This window comes from Ranitomeya variabilis, chromosome 5 (genome assembly GCF_051348905.1).
Source record: "Ranitomeya variabilis isolate aRanVar5 chromosome 5, aRanVar5.hap1, whole genome shotgun sequence".
NCBI lineage: Eukaryota > Metazoa > Chordata > Amphibia > Anura > Dendrobatidae > Ranitomeya > Ranitomeya variabilis.
Window position 1 is genome coordinate 302468444 of NC_135236.1, and position 24757 is coordinate 302493200.

Here is a 24757-nt window from a genome sequence, read left to right on the forward strand (position 1 = left end):
GTTTACAAATTTGGAATTAACTTGGCATTGTGACATTTGGACTGTAGATCAGCCTGGAAGTGTGAAATGCACTGCAGCAAAAAAGAATGTTATTTCTTTGTTTATTTTTTTGTAAAATTGGGAAAAGTTTTTTCAGAGGGTCATTTATTATTCAACCCCTCAACCCACCAGAATTCTGTTTGGTTCCCCTAAAGTATTAAGAAGTAGTTCAGGCACAAAGAACAATGAGCTTCACATGTTTGGATTAATTATCTCTTTTTCCAACCTTTTCTGACTATTTAAGACCCTCCCCAAACTTGGGAACAGCACTCAAACATGGTCAACATGGGAAAGACAAAGGAGCATTCCAAGGCCATCAGAGACAAGATCGTGGCGGGTCACAAGGCTGGCAAGGGGTACAAAACCCTTTCCAAGGAGTTGGGCCTACCTGTCTCCACTGTTGGGACCATCATCCGGAAGTGGAAGGCTTATGGAACTACTGTTAGCCTTCCACGGCCTGGACAGCCTTTGAAAGTTTCCTCCCGTGCCGAGGCCAGGCTTGTCCGAAGAGTCAAGGCTAACCCAAGGACAACAAGGAAGGAGCTCCGGGAAGATCTCATGGCAGTGGGGACATTGGTTTCAGTCAATACCATAAGTAACGTACTCCACCGCAATGGTCTCCGTTCCAGACGAGCCCGTAAGGTACCTTTACTTTCAAAGCGTCATGTCAAGGCTCGTCTACAGTTTGCTCATGATCACTTGGAGGACTCTGAGACTGACTGGTTCAAGGTTCTCTTGTCTGATGAGACCAAGATCGAGATCTTTGGTGCCAACCACACACGTGACGTTTAGAGACTGGATGGCACTGCATTTGACCCCAAGAATACCATCCCTACAGTCAAGCATGGTGGTGGCAGCATCATGCTGTGGGGCTGTTTCTCAGCCAAGGGGCCTGGCCATCTGGTCCGCATCCATGGGAAGATGGATAGCACGGCCTACCTGGAGATTTTGGCCAAGAACCTCCGCTCCTCCATCAAGGATCTTAAGATGGGTCGTCATTTCATCTTCCAACAAGACAACGACCCAAAGCACACAGCCAAGAAAACCAAGGCCTGGTTAAAGAGGCAAAAAATCAAGGTGTTGCAGTGGCCTAGTCAGTCTCCTGACCTTAACCCAATTGAAAACTTGTGGAAGGAGCTCAAGATTAAAGTCCACATGAGACACCCAAAGAACCTAGATAACTTGGAGAAGATCTGCATGGAGGAGTGGGCCAAGATAACTCCAGAGACCTGTGCCGGCCTGATCAGGTCTTATAAAAGACGATTATTAGCTGTAATTGCAAACAAAGGTTATTCCACAAAATATTAAACCTAGGGGTTGAATAATAATTGACCCACACTTTTATGTTTAAAATTTATAAAAATTTAACTGAGCAACAAAACTTTTTGGTTTGTAAGATTTATGCATCTGTTAATAAATCCTGCTCTTGTTTGAAGTTTGAAGGCTCTAACTTATTTGCATCTTATTAAACCTGCTAAATCTGCAGGGGGTTGAATACTACTTGTAGGCACTGTATATCATTTTTTTATGTTTTGGCGCTTTTACACAATAAAAACTATTTTATATAAAAAAAATAATTGTTTTTGCATTGCTTTATTCTGAGAGCTATAACTTTTTTATTTTTCTGCTGATGATGCTGTATGGCTGCTTTTTTTTTGCGGGACAAGATGACGTTTTCAGCGGTACCATGGTTATTTATATCCGTCTTTTTGATCGCGTGTTACTCCACTTTTTGTTCGCCTGTATGAAAATAAAGCGTTGCTTTTTGCCTTGTTTTTTTTTTTTTTTTTTGCGGTGTTCACTGAAGGGGTTAACTAGTGGGATAGTTTTATAGAGCGGGTCGTTACGGACGTGGAGATACCAAATATGTGTACTTTTATTGTTTGTTTTTTTATTTACATAAATAAATGGATTTACTGGGAAATGTGTTTATTTCCTTTATTTGGGGATTTTTTTAAAAAAAATTTTGTACGTTCTATTTTTTTTTTTTTACTTTCTACTATTGTCCCAGGGTGGGACAACATCACTGTATTAGATCAGATCGTTGATCTGACAGTGCGCATAGCACTCTGTCAGATCAACGATCTGACAGGCAAGTTTAGGTGGCTTTCCGGCGCCTGCTCTCAGCAACTCTCAGCAGGCGCCGGCTAGCCAGGTCATTTCATGACCCGGAAGGAGTCCCGCGGCCATCTTGGATCCGGGGACTCCTTCCGGATCACCGGAGCAACGCGATGAGATCGCATTGCTCCGGTGGGAGAGCGCAGGGAGCCCTCGTCCCTGCGCGATCCCCCTCTATGCCGCTGTCACTACTGACAGCGGCATCAGAGGGTTTAAATGCCCACGATCGGCGCTAGCGCCGATCGTGGGCATTGCTGCGGGGTGTCAGCTGTCATATACAGCTGACACCCACACCCGATCACCGCGGCGCTCAGCGTGAGACCGCGGTGTTCGGTGCGCCGTACTAGTACTGCTGCTGGCACAAATGCAGTGCTGGCAGCGCAGTACTAGTACGGCGCATGTCGCGAAGGGGTTAAAATGGACTTTTGCAAAAGGACCGGTGAGTGCACTTCTACTTTTTTCTCTACTTTGGAATATTATGGACTCACAGATTGTGCACCCGAGTGTCCACCTGCAGGCTTTCTAGACACAGCAGCTTGAATCATCGTGGTGGTGTTGGAAGAATTTAGTAGCAGTGCCATGTGCCATCTCTTACATTTATATATTCTCTAAACCCAATTGAGCATCTTTGGAGAGACCTGAAAATGGCTGTCCATCAAGGTTCACCATCCAATCTGACGGAACTGGAGAGGATCTACAAGGAAGAATGTCAGACTTTTGTGGCTTATCTTCCTTGTGGAGTGTGTCAATGACTGCCTTCTGGACATCTGTCAAGTTAGCAGTCTTCTCCATGATTGTGGAGCCTAGTGAAACAGACTAAGAGACCTTTTTAAATGTTTAGGAAGCCTTTGCAGGTGTTTTTTGTTAACTATTCTAATTTACTGAGATAATGACTTTTGGGGTATCATTGCCTGTAAGCCATAATCATCAACATTAACAGAAATAAACACTTGAAATAGATCACTCTGTTTGTAATGACCAATCCACTTTCCAGGAAACTATTCCTGTAGGAATGCTCGGACCTGACACCCGTAATGTGGTTGTGCACCATCTTACCAGAAAAACTCAGGGAACGTGCCATCTTCAGTGCATAACTGAACAGTTTCCTAGAAAGTGGATTGGTCGTCGTGGGCCAGTTGAATGACCACCAAGGTCTCCCGATCTGACCCCATTAGACTTTTATCTTTGGGGTCATCTGAAGGCAATAGTCTATGCTGGGAAGATACGAGATGTGCAGCATCTGAAACAACGGATACTGAAAGCCTGTACTAGCATTTCTTCTACGGTGTTGCTATCAGAGTGTCAAGAGTGGGAGAAGAGGGTTGCATTGACAATCCAACACAATGAACAGCACTTTGAACACATTTTATAAGAGGTCATAAACTTGTAAATAACTCATGAAAGAATAAAGTTACGTTAAAACCAAGCATACTATTGTTTTTTTGTGAAATTCTCAATAAGTGATGTGTCACATGACCCTCTTCCCATTGGAAACAATAAAATTGGATCCAAAATGGCCAACTTCAAAATGGTTGCCATGGTCACCACGCATCTTGAAAAGTTTTCCCCCTCCCATATACTAATGTGCCACAAACAGGAAGTTGATATCACCAACTATTCACATTTTATTTAGCTGTATCCATATAAATGACCCACCCGGTATATGAGTTTCACTTTTTGTATTGAAGAACTGAAATAAATCTACTTTTTGATGATATTCTAATTTTGTGAGAAGCACCTGATATATATATATATATATATATATATATATATATATATATATAATGATAGATAAGAATATTAAGGACCACATATTTCAATAGTTTCCACACCAATAGTTTGCAGCAAAGTGGTAGCCAGCACAGAGTTTTCACAGACAGCCTATTGCATTCTGTTTTGTGATATTGCGCAGTATTGAAAGAAAAAAAACATGGACATTGCCATAATCAGGCTGAGTAAATAAATAGTGGGCAATTTCCTCATGTGATCTCTGTTACTCATTAAATATGATTATTTCTTTATATAGACAAATGTGACATTGAAAAGTAAGCTTCCTAAAAAATAAAGGACCATTTACAGAAGTAATCTACTATATAATTGTCTAAGGGTCACTTCCATCTTTCTGTCTGTCCTTCTGTCTTTCTTTCTGTCACGGAAATCCCAAGTCGCTGATTGGTCATGGCAAAACGGCCAAGACCAATCAGCGACGGGCACAGTCCGGCAGCAAAATGGCCGCTCCCTACACCCCTGCCGTCAGTGCCCGCTCCATACTCCCCCCCAGTCAGCGCTCACACAGGGTTAATGGCAGTGTTAACGGACCGCGTTATGCTGCAGTGTAACGCACTCCGTTAAAGCTGCTATTAACCCTGTGTGACCAACTTTTTACTATTAATGCTGCCTATGCAGTATTTCAATAGGGTACCTATGAGACACCTAATATAAAAGAAACTCTTGACTATAGAACCAACTTTGTACCAAATGGTGTTAATGTATGTTCATTTAGTATGGAATGAGGTAGATACTACAGGGTTAATATCTCCAGTAAAGTGCTTATTGCAAAATCAGTTGGTTCCTGCAAAAAGTAACTACCTCAGTTACACATCAGGGTGAGTACATACCCATGGAGCAGCAAGTAAACAGCAGGGGTACAAGAAAGGAGGCACATAGTGTACCTTATCGTACGGAATTGCTACATATATAGATACTAGCCAAATTAGGCATATAGGAGCAATGAGAAATGTAAAAAATTATGAAAATAAAATGTGTGTTCTTAGTATGTTGCCAAATAAGGGAAAAGGGCTTACCCAATAGTGATGTGTAATAAAGTGCTCAGTGCTGATTAATTAGACCTCCAATATAGAGCAGCAACCTCAAATGCTACCAGCATTGCTCCAAGCTCAATAACCATACGCTGGAGGTAAAGACATATTGAGAGGCACACAAATCATGAACGGTATATTACCCCAGCCAGGAGAGAGTCAGAAGACCCCTTGAGGCGCGTTTCATCACAGCTTCCTCAGAAGGGGTGCACAGAAAAGTTAGAGTTAGATGTAAGGTTAGCTCTCTACAGTATTGGCTGCAGACAAATGAATTTGAATAATCATGTAAGAAAAATGCATTTTACAAAGACATTCTTAAATTAATAAGCACCTAAAAATATTGATTGGGTAGTACTCTAATAATATCGGTGTACACCAATGTTATGTAAGTAAAACTCAATGTAAGTTATGAATGGATCAATGTGATAGCTTTTAAATATAATGTACAAGCAACATACTGTTTTTTCACCATAATATAATCGTGGGGAAAATTTGCCAAGATGTCAGTCTTAATGAAGCACTACCATTTTTTTTATTACTAAATGTGTGATTATATGCATATAATGTAGTGTGAGTGTATTAATTTATGTAAGTAATGTATATGTAAGTCTGTGATGCGTCAGAACGCAGCTCCATAGGCTTAGAATAGAAAAGCGACTTCTACGCATAGACTATAGAGTGAGCCGATTAGTCGCAATTGCGGTGACATCATTGATAAAAGGAGCAGAACAGTGCTGGAGGATGGAGAATGCAGTAGTAGATGAATATATTAATCCTCTCCCACTACATTACATACAGATATACAGTGGGGAAATAAGTATTTGATCCCTTGCTGATTTTGTAAGTTTGCCCACTGACAAAGTCATGAACAGCCTATAAATTTAAGGGTAGGTTAATTTTAACAATGAGAGATAGAATATAAAAAATAAAATCCAGGAAATCACATTGTATAAATTATATAAATTTATTTGCATTTTGCAGTGAAAAATAAGTATTTGATCCCCTACCAACCATTAAGAGTTATGGCTCCTACAGACCAGTTAGACGCTCCTAATCAACTTGTTACCTGCATTAAAGACAGCTGTCTTACACAGTCACCTTTATAAAAGACTCCTGTCCATAGACTCAGTAAATCAGTCAGACTCTAACCTCTACAACACGGGCAAGACCAAAGAGCTTTATAAGAATGTCAGGGACAAGATCACAGACCTGCACAAAGCTGGAATGCGCTACAAAACCAAGTAAGATGCTGGGTGAGAAGGAGACAACTGTTGGTGCAATAGTAAGAAAATAGAAGAAATACAAAATGACTGTCAATCGACATCGATCTGGGGCACCATGCAAAATCTCACCTCGTGGGGTATCCTTGATCATGAGGAAGGTGAGAGATCTGCCTAAAACTACACGGGGAGGAGCTTGTTAATGATCTCAAAGCAGCTGGGACCACAGTCACCAAGAAAACCATTGGTATCACATCACACAGTAAAGGTTTAAAATCCTGCAGTGCCTGCAAGGTCCCCCTGCTCAAGTCACATGTGCAGGCCCATCTGATGTTTGCCAAAGATCACTTGGATGATACTGTGAGTGATTGGGAGAAGGTGCTGTGGTCAGATGAGACAAAAATGGAGGTCTTTGGCATTAACTCAACTTGCCATTTTTGGAGGAAAAGAAATGGTGTCTATGACCCAAAGAGCACTGTCCCCACTGTCAAGCATGGAGGAGGAAACATTATGTTTTGGGGGTGTTTCTCTGCTAAGGGCACAGGACTACTTCACTGCATAAATGGGAGAATGGATGGAGCCATGTATCGTAAATTCCTGAGTGACAAAACTCCTTCCCTCCACCAGGACATTAAAAATGGGTCGTGGCTGGGTCTTCCAGCAAGACAATGACCCAAAATATACAGCCAAGGCAACAAAGGAGTGGCTCAAAAAGAAGCACATTAAGGTCATAGAGTGGCCTAGCCAGTCTCCAGACCTTAATCCCATAGAAAACTTAGGGAGTTGAAGCTCCGAGTTGCCAAGCAACAGTCTAAAAAACTTATACTCCAACACCAAAGAACAGCGCTCCAACCGGGTGTAATGATCCAATAAAAAATCTTTATTCAGCCATAAAAAGCGACGTTTCGACCATAGACTGGTCTTTTTCAAGCATACAAAGATGGTAACCTGAGCAGTCTTAAATAGTGTGGACACCACACAGGGAGCCAATCACTATCAAGTACCAGCCCACAATACAATACCATACAATATCATAAAGTATAAACAAACATCAGACACTTGTGTATAAACAGACCTCCATAGTGGTCTCCCCTATATAGGCGAGACCACACGGACAGGTAATCATGTAAATAACATAACTTGATGTACAAGTGTATCTTTCTTTTAAATAGATCTTTTTTCCAGTGTGGGGATGGCAAAAAAATTCTCCTTTCAACATATTATTACAGCAAGCGCAGCCGAGGCATGGGAAATTCCCAAACCTCAGTGCGCTTAGTGTTTTTTGACATGATACCTTAGCCGTACCAAAATCTGATTTCACCAATTTATCACCCAGGTTTCTTTTGGCGCCACTTGTTTGTATTGGATTAAGGTATACAGGAAGCTCAACATGGGAAGGATACTATTGGCAGATGATTACCATGGAGACAAAGACGCATCTGGTGAACCTACCGATCTGAGATGAAAATAATGCCTTGCTGTATGTCTATATATTAAATAATGTAACGATTGTGGTGGTAGTGATATGTTCTTTTAATGTCTGTTTATACACAAGTGTCTGATGTTTGTTTATACTTAATAATATTGTATGGTATTGTATTGTGGGCTGGTACTCAATAGTGATTGGCTCCCTGTGTGGTGTCCACACTATTTAAGACTGCCCAGGTTACCATCTTTGTATGCTTGAAAAATTCCCTGGATATGGAGCGAGCGCCCTGATAAGTGAGTGCTGTCAGCCACCTCTATACTTTACAGTCTCAAATTCTTAATGATTTAGAGATGATCTGCAAAGAGCAGTGGATGAAAAGTCCTCCTGACACGTGCGCAAAACTCATCATCAACTCAAAAAAAGTCTGACTGCTGTGCTTGCCAACAAGGGTTTAGCCACCAACTATTAAGTCTTTTTTGCCAGTGGGATCAAATACTTATTTCTCACTGCAAAATGCAAATAAATGTATATAATTTACACAGTGTGATTTTCTGGATTTTATTTTTGATATTCTATCTCTCAATGTTAAAATTAACCTGCCCTTAAAATTTTAGACTATTCATGCCTTTGTCAGTGTGCAAACTTACAAAATCAGCAAGGGTTCAAATACTTACATCCCCCACTGTACACAATGAAATTTAGTTTAAAAAATATAGATGGAAGGGCTTCTGTAATCAATGTACATTCCAAATTTTTTTGGGTGCGTACGCATATTAATAATTCTACAGAAATACAATTCTATTTCTGCTTTGAGCAAGATTAGATTTGTTCTTTAATTTAGGCCCCTTTCACACATCAGCTTTTTGCCGTCAGTCACAATCCGTTGGCTCGATTTGAAAAACTGATGCGACGGATTTGTTTTTTTCAACGGATCCGACTACCGAATTTGGCTGATTGGACTGGAGCATGCTTAATTAAAAAAAAGCGGAATCTGTCGCCGGATTCTGTCATTTGATGGATCTGGTGCCATTGGCTTCCATTCTAGCAAACGACGGATGGCGACAGATCATAAAAAACGTTACTATGTCCGTTGTCTCCTGCCATTTTTGACGGATCTGGCGAACGACGGATGAAACGTGAGGCCAACTGTTGCAATCCGTCACTAATACAAGTCTATGAGAAAAAAACGGATTCGGCGGTATCAGTCGCCAGATCCGTTTTTTCAAAATTTGACGGATTGCGACTGATGGCAAAAAACTGATGTGTGAAAGGGGGCCTTACACATATTACTTGTCACTTTACAAATGGCAAGAGAAGTAAAACATTTTAAAGGGAACCTGTCACCCCCCAGGCATTTGTAACTAAAAGAGCCATCTTGTGCAGCACTAATGCTGCATTCTGTCAAGGTGGCTCTTTTAGTTCGTGTCCTTGCCAACGCTGAAATAATCGTTTATATAATTTGTCCCTCATACCTCGAATTTGACAGGGGGGCAGGTCTTTCCCCCCTTACACAGACGCACCACAGCCGTCAGTTATTTCCTCATTTCTCATGGGCGCCGCCTCCTCAGCATTTAGGCATTTTCCCGGCGCCTGCGCTTTGTCCTTGGGCATGCAGAGTTAGCACTGCCCGTCCACTGACATCACATGATTTCTTTCTTATTGCGCCTGCGTGGACGCATGGCCCGAGATCCCGCCCCGCAGTCTCTTCTGATTTATTTACACTGCGGGGCTGGGAATCTTGGTCATGCACAGTACTTATCTGCGGCTCTCCCTCATCTCCCTTCGCCTCTTTCCTACTGTCCAGCGTCATAGGAATCGTCAGATATCGTCAGATATCGCCTGGTGGGCTGACAGGTTCCCTTTAAAGCAAATATGACATGCTCTAAAATGTAAAACTTTTCCTAATAAATCATTTCTTAATTTTCCCCACTATAAGTAATAAATAAATGTTAAATTATTATTAATTAATTAATAATTAATTATTATTAAATTATTTAAATTCCAATATGCAGCTCTGGCAAAAATTAAGAGACCACTTCAAAATTTTCAGTTTGTCTGATTTTTCTCTTTATAGGTATATTTTTGAGTAAAATGTAAATTATTCTTTTATGAGAAATGGTCAAAATAACAAAAAAAATGCATTGCTTGCAGACCTCAAATAATGCAAAAAAAACAAAACAAAACAAGTTCATAATCATTTAGAAACAACAATACTAATGTTTTAACTCAGGAAGAGTTCAGAAATCAATATTTTGTGGAATAACCATGATTTTTAATCTCAGCTTTCATGCATCTTGGCATGCTTTGTACAAGTCTTTTACACTGCTTTTGGGTGACATTATGCCACTCCTGGTACAAAAATGTAAGCAGTTCTTCTTTGTTTGATGGCTTGTAACTATCCATCCTCCTCTTGATTACATTCCAGAGGTTTTCAATGGTGCTCAGGTCTGGAGATTGGCCTGGCCATGACAGGGATTTGATGTGGTGGTCCTTCATCCACACATTGATTAACCTAGCTGTGTGGCATGGCGCATTGTCCTGCTGGAAAAAAACAGTCCTCAGAGTTGGGGAACATTGCCTGATCAGAAGGAATCAACTGTTTTTCCAGAATAATCTTGTATGCAGCTTGATTCTTACGTCCTTCGCAAAGATTAACCTGCCCAATTCCAGCCTTGCTGAAGCATCCCCAAATCATCACTGATCCTCCACCAAATTTCACAGTGGGTGCAAGACACTGTGGCTTGTACGCCTCTCCAGGTCTCCGTCTAACCATTAGACGACCAGGTGTTGGGCAAAGCTGAAAATTAGACTCATTAGAGAAGATTACCTAACTCCAATCCTCTATGGTGCAATCCTTATGGTCTTTGGCAAACTTCAGCCTGGCTCTCCTTTGCTTCTCATTGATGAAAGGCTTTTTTCTAGCTTTACATGACTTGAGTCCTGCCTCTAAGAGCCTGTTATGAACTGTTCTTGCTGTGCACTTCACCCCAGCTGCCATTTGCCATTCCTTTTGTAGGTCACTTGATGTCATCCTGCAGTTGCTAAGTGACATTCGAATAAGATGACGGTCATCCTGGTCAGTGGAGAGTCGTTTTCGCCCTCTGCCGGTCTGTAGCTTTGTTGTCCCCAATGACTGCTTCTTGACCTTGTTGTAATGGACTGCCGCCTATGAAACTGTAAGGATGGCGGCAACATGATGCTCACTGTGTCCCTCTGCTAGTAAAGCCAGAATTGAGCCCTTCTTTTCCCTCACTCAAGACTTTTCTTTTCAACTCCTTTGGCATGGTTAAAAGTTATTTTTTCATTCCTATTACTTTTGGGATATTACTAGCACTTGTTTTGCCATCCAGCTTTTCCTATTGCAAGAGGATTGTGAACACCACAGCAGTGTTTTTTATACTTTCCTTCTTTAAATAAGATTTGGTTCGGGTGATCACCTAATCAGAAACACATTAAGGAGAATGAGGAGTACTCTGGTTGGTATTCAACTGGAATGGAAAAGCTGTCAGACATGTAGAGAAGCTGATTTTTATAAAACTGTGCAGTGGTCTCTTAATTTTTGCCAGAGCTGTATAAAGTTTCTTGATTAAGGACGTAATACTCATGGTGGGAGATATGGTCTATGCTGGTATAATAAAATAATAATCAGATCTGAAAATGAACATTTGAAGTTCCTTGCTTACTTTGTGAGCTGTGAACCATATAATGACAAATATTTTCTATATTCTTGTTTTATAGCGATCTGAAGATAGCAGTGAAAAGGTAGGTGTTTCTGCTGAAACCATAAGGTCAGAGATAGATAACTGAATGTTGACTGTTCCTTTAACTGCAAGGTCACACATTCTAGAGAGGCTAAAGGTACCTTCACACGAAGCGACGCTGCAGCGATAGCGACAACGATGTCGATCGCTGCAGCGTCGCTGTTTGGTCGCTGGAGAGCTGTCACACAGACCGCTCTCCAGCGATCAACTATGCCGAGGTCCCCTGGTAACCAGGGTAAACATCGGGTAACTAAGCGCAGGGCCGCGCTTAGTAACCCGATGTTTACCCTGGTTACCAGCGTAAAATCTAAAAAAAACAAACAGCACATACTTACATTCACGTCCCCCTGCGTCCACTTCCTGACTGACTGAGCGCCGTACAGTGAGAGCAGAGCGGTGACGTCACCGCTGTGCTGCTTTCACTTTCACTTTGCGGCGCTGAGTCAGAGGAGGAAGCAGACTGCAGGGGGACGTGAATGTAAGTATGTGCTGTTTGTTTTTTTTACATTTTACGCTAGTAACCAGGGTAAACATCGGGTAACTAAGCGCGGCCCTGCGCTTAGTAACCCGATGTTTACCCTGGTTACCAGTGTAAAATATCGCTGGTATCGTTGCTTTTGCTTTCAAACACAACGATACACAGCGATCGGACGACCAAATAAAGTTCTGGACTTTATTCAGCGACCAGCGACATCACAGCAGGATCCTGATCGCTGCTGCGTGTCAAACGAAACGATATCGCTAGCGAGGACGCTGCAACGTCACGGATTGCTAGCGATATCGTTATAATGTCGTTTCGTGTGAAGGTACCTTAAGGGGGGCTGGATAATTGTGTAAGCCATTTAGTAGAAGAATTGTATTATAGTAAATATAAAAAAGAATAGTTGATGGTTGCATAAATGCCACTAGAAATATTGTGGATTTGAGTAGAAATAGTTGGTAAAATATTTTTTATACATTTTACTTTACATTTATTTTATATCATAGGTCTCACTAGAGCTCTTTTATAGTTTAAAGGGAACCTGCCACATACAGAAGTGCTATTTACCTGCAAATATAGCGTTAAAACCATGCCTGCCTGCCTTACTGAACCAGCGGCTAAAGAGAGAAAATGAACTTGAACTTAGATCATCTCTGTGTATGCTTGCTTCGAGTCATTGAGGCAGTGCAGGAATCCCACCTTCATGTAATGTGCTGAGGCGTAAGAGACAAGTCCCTCACCCTCAGCTACTGCCTCGAGCCACGTTACACAGTAACCAATGACTATAACTGCTCCTTGCATTGCCCTGATGACTGGAAGCAAGCAGCTACAAGGAAAATCAAATTGAATTTTCTCCCTGTAGATGCTGCTTCACTTATGGGGTCTAACACGATTTTAATGCTATCTAGCTGCAGATGAACCTCATATCTGAATGTAAATATTGCTTCTGGACATGATGGTCTCCCTTTAATATTCTTAAAACTCCCTATATATTTCATGATTAGTGTTTGATTAAAATGTCTCCATATATAATGCAACAATTGAGTGACAATGGTATGTCCATCATTCCTCCTACCAGGCACCGTCCCATGACTCAATCTCCCTGTACAGCTACAAGGTGCAATCATCCATCACTTCCCACTTTGTTAATACCATGATACAAAGCAAAGTGGAAAACAATGCCAAACACGGGCAGAGTCTCTCATTTGATATCCAGATACCAAAAGGTGCATTGATCAATAACTTCACGATGTAAGCATAATTCCAATCTGTTTCTCATGCTTCGATACACCTTTCAGATTTTTAAAATATATTGTCTATTATTTAAAGGTTTTATTTTTAGTACAGATTTGTGGTTCCTAATAAAATAAGTGTCATAAATGGTGTGTTCTCTAAATGGGATATAGTCAGCAGTGGGGACTGCAGGGATCTGTACTAGGACTGATTCTTTTTAACCTCTTTATTACTGACCTTGTGGATGGGATTGAGAGCAAATTGTCAGACTTTGCTGACAACATCAAACTATTTAGGAGACTAAAATCTGACTTTGACATTACAATATTGCAAAACGATCTGGATAAGATGACTGAATGGACAAACAATTAGCAAATGAGGTATAATGTAGATACAGTGCCTTGCGAAAGTATTCGTCCCCCTGGAACTTTTCAACCTTTTCCCACATAACATGCTTCAAACATAAAGATACTAAATGTAAATTATTGGTGAAGAATCAACAAGTGGAACACAATTGTGAAGTTCAACACAATTTATTGGTTATTTTAAATTTTTGTGGAAATTCAAAAACGGAAAAGTGATGGCAGACACTATAACAGCTTTTAAAAAATGGATGGATGATTTCCTTAGTACACATAACATTGCGGGTTATAGATAATTTAGTTACAAATAATTTATCACTGAGGTGTGATCTAATAACCATGTATAAGTATATCAGGGGACAATACAAATATCTCTCCGAGGATCTGTTTATACGGTAACAAGGGGGCATTCTCTGTGACTGGAGGAGAGAAGGTTTTTCCACCAAGATAGAAGAGGATTCTTTACTGTTAAGGCAGCGAGAATCTGGAATTGCTTGCCTGAGGAGGTGGTGATGGCAAACTCGGTCAAGGGGTTCAAGAGAGGCCTGGATGTCTTCCTGGAGCGTAACAATATTGTATCTTACAGTTATTAGGTTCTTCAGAAGGACGTAGATCTGGGGAATTATTCTGACGGAATAGCTGGATGGCCAATTATCTTTTTTCGGCCTTGCTAACTATGTTACTATGTTACTATATTAGTGAAGAAAGACTGAACTTGATGGACCATGGCTTTTTTCAACTATGTAACTATGTAATATTATAATTATTTTGCAAAAAACTTTCTTTCAGGAATGTCAATGGCATCACATTTAGTGGCTCAATAAGAGAAAAGTCGGAGGCTAGAAGCTTGTACTCCAAAGCAAGAGCAAGAGGCAAATCAGCCGGACTGTTAAGGTCAGAGGAACATTATTGCACAATGCCATTTTTTGTGTAGAAGTTTATTAATATCTTATCAATGTAATATTTTCTTAAGCATACAATCTAAAAAATATTCAAAACCCTCAAAAATGAAGAAAATCAGTGCTCACAGACCCAGATTTCCCATGGAGTACAGAACATGATGGTTTCTTCAACCATGCAATCGTTCAACTTCAAATCTAGTTTTAAAAAAGGCTTTGGGTCCATGGTGTATTCGTGAATAATTTACTGGGCTGCTTGCTATCATTTTGGTAAAATCACTATTATCTCTGCTACAGTTCTAATGGTTCTCTGAATGCCGAGCTGTGTATAACCCTGCTCACACGTCTAAATAGCAGCTTTCTGTGTATAGTGGCGGGATCTTACAGAGCAGGAGGAGTATATTGCAAGAGACAACTAGTCCTCTAGTGATAATCTCATGCTGATATAGCACTGATTTTATTGAAACAACAACACATGGCATGTTACTGGAATCAGGCTCTCTGCCACTAGATCATGATGCTTTCAGATTACATAGCAAAACCTGCTGACCAATTCCCCTTTATGGCTCCCATACACATTAGTCGAGAGCTCCTGTGTGTGGTGCAGTTGACAGAGATGATCATAGTGAGAGATATAAATCAATGAAAGGTGCATTACACAATATGCCATAGACCAGGGGTGGGAAATTAATTTTCCTCAATGACCATGTAAGAGACCGTGTCTGTTGTGGAGGGCTGGATGAACAGACTGAAATTAATGCTGCTTAATATGAATATTATCATTAACATATTTATTAATGTTATTGTTTATTATTGAGAAGCTGTTACTGCTAATACATGGTACGCTATGAAGTATTGTAGCACGTATCATTATCAGTATCAACTAATCAAAAACAATATAATTCACTCCGTTTTATAACATTTATAAAAAGCAGTATAGCAAAAAGCAGTATCCCCCCACATGTAAAGGCTCTTACCTACACAGTATAATATCTCAACAGCTCTTACCCAAAAGTGTGACATCCCCACAGCCCTCCCACACACAGTATGATGGTCCTCACACTCCCCCAACAGAGTATGATGGCCCCATATTTCCCCACACAGTATGATATCTGCCTGCCCCCATGCACAGTATGATGCCTCCACAGATTCACCCCACAAGTACTGACTGTCAATGAAAAAACACAGAAATACTACTCACCTTGTGCCGGTTCATGGACGCACTGTGCAGTGTATGGACTGGGGCTCTACACGATAGACCTTATCAAGTGACACCATTGCACGTGCTGTGCCAAGACAAAGGTACAAAGGCTAAATGGTGGAACAAGGAGCTAATGGCTCCCTAGTCCATCATTGCCAAAATCGGTACGCAAGATGGAGGGATTGCAGTGCCAATCGGCAACAGGCTCCACCCCAACTCAAGGCAGTACACCGCTGTTTCCAGGTTTTCAGCTGTTCCTGTCTGGCCAACAAGCCATAGTTAACCCAGAGATAAAGCTATCTCGCAAACGTGCCTGATTACTTCAATTAAGCCAAGGGAATTGGTTGCTGTCAGACCCCTTTAGCAGAGTCTTATCTCCTGTGGGAACAAGGCCATTACTTAATATCGCAGGTGTTTCAGAAGACCTGCATACATAAGAGATTATTGATCGATACCACTGGAATTGGCGGGTTTGACTGACTTTTATCTAATTTGTGTGATTTCTTATAGAAATAGATAACTAATAGTCTGACTAAAGATTGTGTCACAAACATCAATTTGAATAGTATCACTTTGGAGGATTTAGTTATGGTTTCTGTCAGGGTATCTATGGTTTAGCAAATAGATCAATGTCTGCACTCAAAATTTACTGTGCTATATTGCTGTTCAGTCAGTTTTCTTATATTTACTATCTATGGTTTAGAACATTCTAGTACTTATACTCTACCACTACTATGTGTGCATCCACTGTTCCATTGTAAACTGTGGTCAAGCTATGCAGGTAAGCAACCGTGAAAGGGTGATGACATTATTGAATTTTCCATATATATGATAAATTACAAGATCTCAATATCTCCTATTTTCCGCTACAGAACTAACTCCCTAGACATGGAAAATTTCAAAGCTGAATTAAATGTTCCCGGAGGAACAAAAGTTCAATTTGAACTTCATTACCAGGAAGCCATTCAGAGGAAACTAGGTGCCTATGAACATGTTCTCTATCTCCAGCCGGGCCGGTTGGCTAAACATTTTGAGGTAAGAAGTGGAGGGTATGTAACAGGAAACAGAATATCAAGCTTTTAAAATGACTAGAAACATAATTCACCCTGTTTATCATAATAGTAAATTTATGTTTCCAGGTGGATATCTACGTCTTGGAGCCTGAAGGAATCAGTAGTCTCACTGTGGTTAACCCAGTTGCAAAACAATTTGCTGACATCATTAATGTTGACCTAGGAGACCAAAAGGTAAAAAGAAAATTAATTTTATGTTACACGTGTGTAAAGACATGTTATGTAAAGAGACCAGAGACAAAAAACAAACAAACTAACAAATAACTCTGAAATTGTCATAACTACATTCAGATTTATGAAACCTGAAACTGTTGAACCCTAAATGTAAATACTTGTGAGGTGTAAATCTTTTGAAATTTCTCAAAAATCTGAATCAAGGCAAGTTAATTCATCGTGAATTGCAAGTGCTGCAAAGCCTCCAATTGCCCTGAAAAGACATGGATAACACTTTGAGGTCTCCTAAAATTTTATCAAACCCATTTCAATAAATTTAATGTAAAAATAGCCTATGTATTGTCAAAGTAACCTTAAAGGGGTTGGCCACTACTATGACAACCCCTTCTTAATCAAAATGTTTAGCCCCAATAAAATAATAAAGCCTATACCCCCTCCTTGTTGGCGCCATTCCAGCGGTGTTGGCACTCACGGTCCTAGGGCTCTGTTGTGACACGGGACCCTGGCGTTCAGTCAGCGCTGGCATCACTGTCCCCACCTTCAGACAAATCGAGCATGAAGAGGAAGTCGAGGCTACAGCTGACTTCCTCTTTATGCTCAGTTTGTACAAAGGCTGATTGGGCTCCAGCGTCGCAGGTCACAACATTGCACGAGCGCCTTGGGGAGAGCAAGTGCAGCCACAGCAAGAACAGATCTGGCATGGGAGGTGAGTATAAGCTTTAATATTTTGTGAGGGTATGAGAAGAAGTTATCCAAGTAGTGGACAACTTCTTTAATATATATATGGCTTTAGGTAGGCAGATGTTAACCAACAGTTTATTCCTTATACATTCATTGCCTTCACTGCTTGACTATCACATAATATCTGTGCAGCTTCTTCAGTGTTTTTATGGCTTTTTCTCCTTATCTCTAAGCCAAACTATGAACTGTGATGTTCCCTCACTATCTAGATGTATCAGTAAAAGACTTGCTGCATTTACTGCCTCTGCTTTTATACAGTCTATGATAGTCCCACCTGATTGGCTGCGAGATACCATGTGATGAGATAGCTGCAAGGCACCATGGGTTTGGGAAGATCGACCAGCTGCAGCCTTACATGGTGGATACAATGTTCTATAATGTGTAAAATGATGGAGGTAGCTGTTTTAGGTGATTCAGACAAACGTGAATCGCTATTTATTTGAATTTGCTCTGTTTTGAGAATTCCCAAATATTCAACATAAATTGATGGAATCTTTTTGCTCACTGCTAAAAAGCACATATTGCTGTGAGTGGCCAAATATCTTCTGAAAGTTGCTACCAGTATATTTACATGCAATGATGAATGCATTGAAACTTGTAAGGAAAACAGTGGAGAGTAGCCCTGCTCATTATTCTTATTGGTATAATATGAAAAGCAAATGAATAATAATAGCCAAAACAAGAGTTTAAGAGCTTTTCCATCCATAAATAATAATGACGGTAAAACATTCCTTCTATTATGTTATGTTTATTAGCGTTTCCATGTCCTTATACTGATATATCATGCACAGAAGTCTGTACATACAGCTGTTACTCCTGAATTCCTGCATAAAAAGTTTTGAAAAGATGCAATATTTTGGTGCAACGCAAGGCTGCACTGAAATTTTTGAGCTTTTGGCGTTCTCATATTCCTTTTGCCCAGTTTTACTTAAGTGGGTGGATCTGAGGTGGGCTGGAGTGTGGCAACTCCCAGCAAGTTAAATTCATGACGAGTTGCAGCGTACCTTGTCCGACAAATCTTACTCCAGTCTTTGACTAAAGTAAGACTTGTGGCGAGACACACACCAGTTTTCAAACGCATCGGATTCATTAAGAGGCATGTACTTCTTAGTGAATTAGCAGCTTCTGACTCCAGCGCAACTCCTTATCCAGCCTAAATATAACAAGGTACATGGCACTCCTGTGATGTTTCGGCCCTAAGGAATGGGCCTTCATCAAAGTCAGATTGCTGGGAATATGGCAACCTTGAGAGTAGCAGTTCAATAAAAAGGCAATATGAAATTGCGTGGTATTGAGCACTCATTACCACACAATTTTACATTGCCCTTCGATTGTGCTGCTCAAACCTGCCATATTGCCAGCATTCTGAGTTTGATGAAGGCCCATTCCTTAGGGCCGAAAAGGCACAAATTTTTCTTTTGGATTGCCTATATAAAAATACATATCGCAAACTTAGGAGTGCCGAGTATCTCGATATATTTATTCTTACACGGATTGGAACCCTTGCCCGAGTGAGCACCCATATTCTCCTATTTTTGAGTGCCGTATATCCACTACTATCCTTAGCAAGACTGGCATGAAAAACACCTGTCATGATGAATCGGGGCCATAGTATTCTGCAATGGATAATCTGTTAAAATAAGTATGTAAAATATAATTAATTTAATTTTTTTTTATTATCGTTCTATTTTCATTTGCATTTCAATATTTAACCTTTTTTCAGGCTCATATATCTTTCAGGCCAACTGTGGATCAGCAGCGTGAGTGCTCCTCCTGTGTGACAACTGCGGTGAATGGAAGACTAAGTATAAAATATGACGTCAAGAGGGATAGGTCCAGTCAACTCCAGGTAAAATACCAGACAGAAACTTGACAGGCCCCATTATATATGTCATAGGGACTCATCAGGAGCAGTTGAGATTGGTGTGACAATGGATCAGTCATACCAGTTAGCGAGATATCAAGAACACAAATTATGACAGAAGCGTGAACGTCATTTTTGGAAAACTACCGTATTTAACGTGACTTTTGAATGTATATGGCACAAAGATAATCATGAAACCGAATCTTACTATATTCAGCATGCATAACAGGTTATTCTGTGAATTTCAGGTGTTCAATGGATACTTCCTCCATTTCTTTGCTCCAGAAAATCAGCCTCCACTTCCAAAGAACATTTTATTTGTGATTGATGTCAGTGGTTCCATGTGGGGGATTAAAATGAGACAGGTAAGTGTTAAATTGATTTAGTTATATAGTTCCTCCGATATGGGAATATAGAGGTTTATGACAGATTATCCTTTGCATTCATTGAACACTTGTGCTTTTTGCTTTTTTTAATTGGTTTCAAAAGAGTACATAAATTAATAATCCTAATAATAGTTGTCATAATAATATGATGTCAGGTTATTCTGAGAAATCTCACACATTATAATGCTTTTTTTTTTCTTATAGACAATTGAAGCTATGAAATCTATCTTAGATGATCTTCGTCCTGATGATCAGTTTGGGATTGTAGACTTCAACCATAATATTCGATGCTGGAAAGACGAGCTTGTTTTTGCATCACCCATTGAAGTACAAAGTGCCAAGAAATATGTACAGAATATACAACCTATTGGAGGTAAACTAAAAAATATGTGCCTTTCATGGTATCAAACAATGAATGATTTTTAACTACAAAAAAAGTAATTTACAGATCAATGTAAAAATCCATTTCATATTGTTTCATTTAGAGCAAAAATTATTTAAAGGGATCCTTTAACGCGAAAAAACATTATTAACCTGCAGATATAGGGTTGTTCTGCAGGTTAATAGCATGCACTAACCTGCCCGATGCTGGCACTTAGACCACCGCTGCTGGGAGGAAATGAACTTTAATCCTTCCGGCAGCATTCCGATTTAAGTCACAGGGGTTGCACCAGGCAGGCTCAGTCAGCGCTCTGTGTATAAAGAGAGGGAGGCTATAACCGTGCCCCCGTCACTGACTGACAGCTCGCTAAGCTAACCAGCTGTCAGTCAGTGATGGGGCAGAAGTTAAAGCCACTGCTTTCTATACACAGAGCAGTCACTGAACCCACGGCGTCACCCTACGACTTGAAGCCGAAAGCTGCTGGGAGGAATAAGTTCAATTTCTCGCAGCGCGGGCCAAAGTGCTGAAGCCATGCAGGTTCAGAACACTTTTAACCTGCAGATAAACCCCATATCTGCAGGTTTATAGTGTTTTTTTTTGACCTGACAGGTTCCCATTTAAGGTAACTTTAGGATAAGAGATTCATAATACCTTGTATTATATTGACTTGGCTGACTTGGCTGCTCTTTCTATACTTAGAAGTCCATTAGAAGGTCTCACGCAGTGATTTACAGCTTTCCCTTGAATTTTGTACATACAGAGTTAGTTGGTTATGCTGAATTTTTTTCCCCAGAAATTATATATTAAAGGTATTGTCCCATGTTCGTTCCTCAGGAGTGCACATCTCCTAAAGATTGACAGTTCACACCACTGGCATGGCTGAGACATTGGCCTAAACTGTGCCCTCTCTGCTGCAAGCAGAGGCAACTTCAGGGCAGCATTTACAGACTGTATAGCAATCATCTAACCAGTACATGCTCATTGACTAGGAAACCAGCCACTGCAGAGGTGGTTGGTAAACTAGGCAATGAGCTGCAAAAGTATAAAATTTAAAATAATTCAATGTTTAAGAAGGGAGAGGACTTTTAATATGAAGTAAATCGCAAAGTTGTTTGTTTTTACAACACTTTGCAATTTTAACCATTTTAGAAACATGAGTTAATATTTTTTTATTTCATCAGCATTATGCTGTATAATCTATTTATTTTAAAGAATCAATTACAGCCATACTCGAAATTGTTGGCACTCTTAAAATTGATCCAGAAAATGAAGTACCATATTTCTTGGACTAATAAGATGCACTTAGGTTTTAGGGGAGGAAAATTTTAAAAATATGTAAGCAACAAGTATGGCCGTGATGTACTGTTATGGGGGGGGGGCTCTGATGTTAACACTGTTATAGGGGTAATGTCCCCCAATTCTGTACTAATATCCTCCATCCTGGTATATATGTGTAACAACATGGCACGGGGTGGTAGTCGTGGGCGAGTCCATTAAGCAACGGTTAGTAAGCACCTCAGCCCCCTTGTACATAAACAGACAGATGCATCTCCAGTCCTGTAGCACAGACAAATTACCTTCAGCACTCGGTTGCTCTCCACAGAGGAACAGCGTTCTCCATATGCATCACATGGCACGCTCCGGTTCCAACAGTAGAAAACTTGTTTTTTAAAGATAAAATGAAGAAGATATGACTTCTTGTACTTTCCCTAGCAAAGTCTATCACATCAGCAGCCGCAGCAGCTCCCATTCGGCTCCTGAGAGCTAACAGTCCCTTGGTGGGCACCTCCTCAGTCCTGGTGCCCGTTTCCACTGCTGGGGGATCCTGGACAGCACCTTCTCCCCTCCAGGGGAGTATCAGTCTCCCAACCCTGCAGAGCCTCCTGCCCTGGGCAAGCCTGCCTGGGCACTGCTCCAGAAACAGGAGCTTCCTGCTTCTTTGAGGCTGCTAGTTCAGACCCCTTTTATTAACCACTTCTGTCCCAACAGATAACATATTGCAGTACACTACTAAGACATAGAATTAAAGGGAACTACATGCTGCCATAACACAGTAAACAGTAGTACCATAGTAGACATATAGACACATTGATACATAGCCAACTATTAGAGCACCGCAAGGAGAACACATGTCTGGCATATACGGAAGGAGGGGGCAGCTGAGGGTCCCCGCCACCTCCTTATATATGTGCCCATCCTGGTACATATGCCCCCCCAATCCTGATATATATGTCCCCATCCAAGTATATATGATCCTCATCCTGGTACACATGAACCCATGCAGGTATATATGGCCCCCATCTAGATATACATGGCTCCCCATCCAGGTATGCATGGCACTCCATCTTGGTATACATGGCTCCCATCCCAATCCTGGTATACATGGACTCCATCCTGGTATGCATGGCCCCCATCCCCATCCTGGTATACATGGCTTTATCCCCACCCTTGTATACATGGCCCCATCCCCATCCTGGTATACATGGCCCTCATTCCCATCCTGATATATATGGCCCCATACAAGTATACATGGCCCCTCATCCAGGTATACATGGCACCGTATCCTGGTATACAAGACCGCCATCTCCATCCTGGTATACATGGCCCCCCCATACACATTCTGGTATAAAAGGCCCCGATCCCCATCCTGGTATATATGGCCCCATCACACTGCAGGCATAAAAAATAAACGATTGTACTTACATTACCTGTTCTGATGTCAGCAGCTGATTTCAGCGTGCAAGCAGCGCGTGACGTCACTGCCAGGCACCCCCACGTGATGAGGTCAGCTGCTAAAATATTCACTGCTCCCCACACCTGGGACTATGGGAGTGGAGAGCAGTGAATATTCATTTTCTTTAATAGTGGGCACACTGCTAGCCGCAGACGGCGGCTCCTGCAGCAGCTGGGCGATCACGTGTGCCCGCTATTAAAGAGAATGAATATTCACTGCTCTCCACTCCCAAAGCTCTATCTTGGTCTCATCTGCCCACAAGATGCTTTCCCAGAAGAATTTTGGCTTACTCACATACATTTTGGCAATCTGCAGTCTAGCTTTTTTAAGTCTCTGTGTCAGCAGTAGAGTCCTCCTGGGTTTCCAATAGCGTTTAATTTCATTCAAACGTCAACGGATAGTTTACACTGAAACTGATGCACCCTGACCCTACAGGACAGCTTAGATTTCTTTGGAACTCTATTGGGGCTGCTTATCCACCATGCAGACTATCCTGCGCTGCAAACTTTCATCAATTTTTCCCTGTGATCCATGTCCTGTGAGATTAGCTACAGTGCCATGGGCTGTAAACTTCTTGTTTATGTTGCATATCATGGACAAAGAAGCATCAAGATCTCTTAATATGGACTTGTAACCTTGAGATTATTGATATTTTTCAACAATTTTGGTTCTCAGGTCCTCACACAGTTCTCTTCTTCTCTTTCTGTTCTCCGTGTGACACACACAAACACAATGCAAAGATTGAATCAATCTCTCCAGTTTCAGGTGTAATTTTCATATTGCCCTCACCTTTTACTTGCCACAGTTGAAGTTGAACGAGCATCACATGCTTGAAACAAAAATTGTTTATCCACAATCTTAGAAAGATGCTAACGATTTGTGGGAAATTATGCCCAGTTTGCTTTTGTTCTCTGTTTTTTTTTCTGTGTTGTTTCAATACACACAAAGGAAATAAACATGTGTATAACAAAACATGTGTAATTGCAATAATTATCTGGGAAAAATACTTCATTTTCTGGTACAATTTCTGGGGTCCCAATACTTTTGGCAATGACTGTATTTAACATACTCCTCAAGACTGAAGTTTGAACACTAAGAAGGAAAATTTGTGAAATTATTGAAATCACAATATTGATAAACATGTTATTGATATTCAAATGTTAAAAAAATTTGAAAAAACACTTTCAAAATATCTTGAATTTCTCAGTATTGAGTATGAGCAACACATGCAGAAGTATCTGCACTTAGACACCTTGGCATGCTATCAATGAGGTTTTAAATGCTTGTCTGAATAATGCTCTGCCACACTAAATGTATGCCACAGGCTCCACGGCCTAACTAATGAAACACCAAGTTGTTAATGTACCTGGATTGAAGACTAGAGGGGTCCAACTACCGTACATAATCCCACTTTACGCCATAATCCCTGGGGTAGGACCCATGTGACATTCCCTTGTGAAGGCCTGAAGGCCGTTTCCTACTTGATCTTGTCTGATTCATAAGAACAGAGAACTGTGATCTGTCCTGTACTGAAAGTGATATTGGATATCACATAGCAAGCCTAATATATTAAACAGTGTGCACACATACCAACAAAAGCCGTTTGCATTACATTGGGCTACAAGTCAGATGACCAGCTACAGGTGTTTCATTGAGCTGACCTCATGGCTCTTAAAGGCTATCATGTTGCAGACCAAGATAGTAATAGAGGCTTGCATAGAGGTCTATCCTCTTCAGCAATAAGCACTAGTGATGAGCGAGTACACTCATTGCTCGGGTGGTCTCCGAGTATTTGCTAGTGCTCGGAGATTTGGTTTTTGTCCACGCAGCTGCATGATTTA

General features: G+C 40.8%; 1 protein-coding gene across 1 annotated transcript in view; it reads left to right on the forward strand.

Annotated features, from left to right (window-relative positions):
• The window catches only part of ITIH2 (inter-alpha-trypsin inhibitor heavy chain 2), an 88817-nt gene that overhangs the window by 20202 nt on the left and 43858 nt on the right, over nucleotides 1-24757 (forward strand). Inside the window, exons 3-10 of the mRNA XM_077264496.1 lie at nucleotides 11364-11387; nucleotides 12946-13118; nucleotides 14252-14356; nucleotides 16435-16597; nucleotides 16702-16809; nucleotides 19274-19399; nucleotides 19663-19779; nucleotides 20005-20173. Of these exons, the coding sequence (XP_077120611.1) occupies nucleotides 11364-11387; nucleotides 12946-13118; nucleotides 14252-14356; nucleotides 16435-16597; nucleotides 16702-16809; nucleotides 19274-19399; nucleotides 19663-19779; nucleotides 20005-20173 (985 nt within the window). The remainder of the gene's footprint in view (nucleotides 1-11363; nucleotides 11388-12945; nucleotides 13119-14251; nucleotides 14357-16434; nucleotides 16598-16701; nucleotides 16810-19273; nucleotides 19400-19662; nucleotides 19780-20004; nucleotides 20174-24757) is intronic.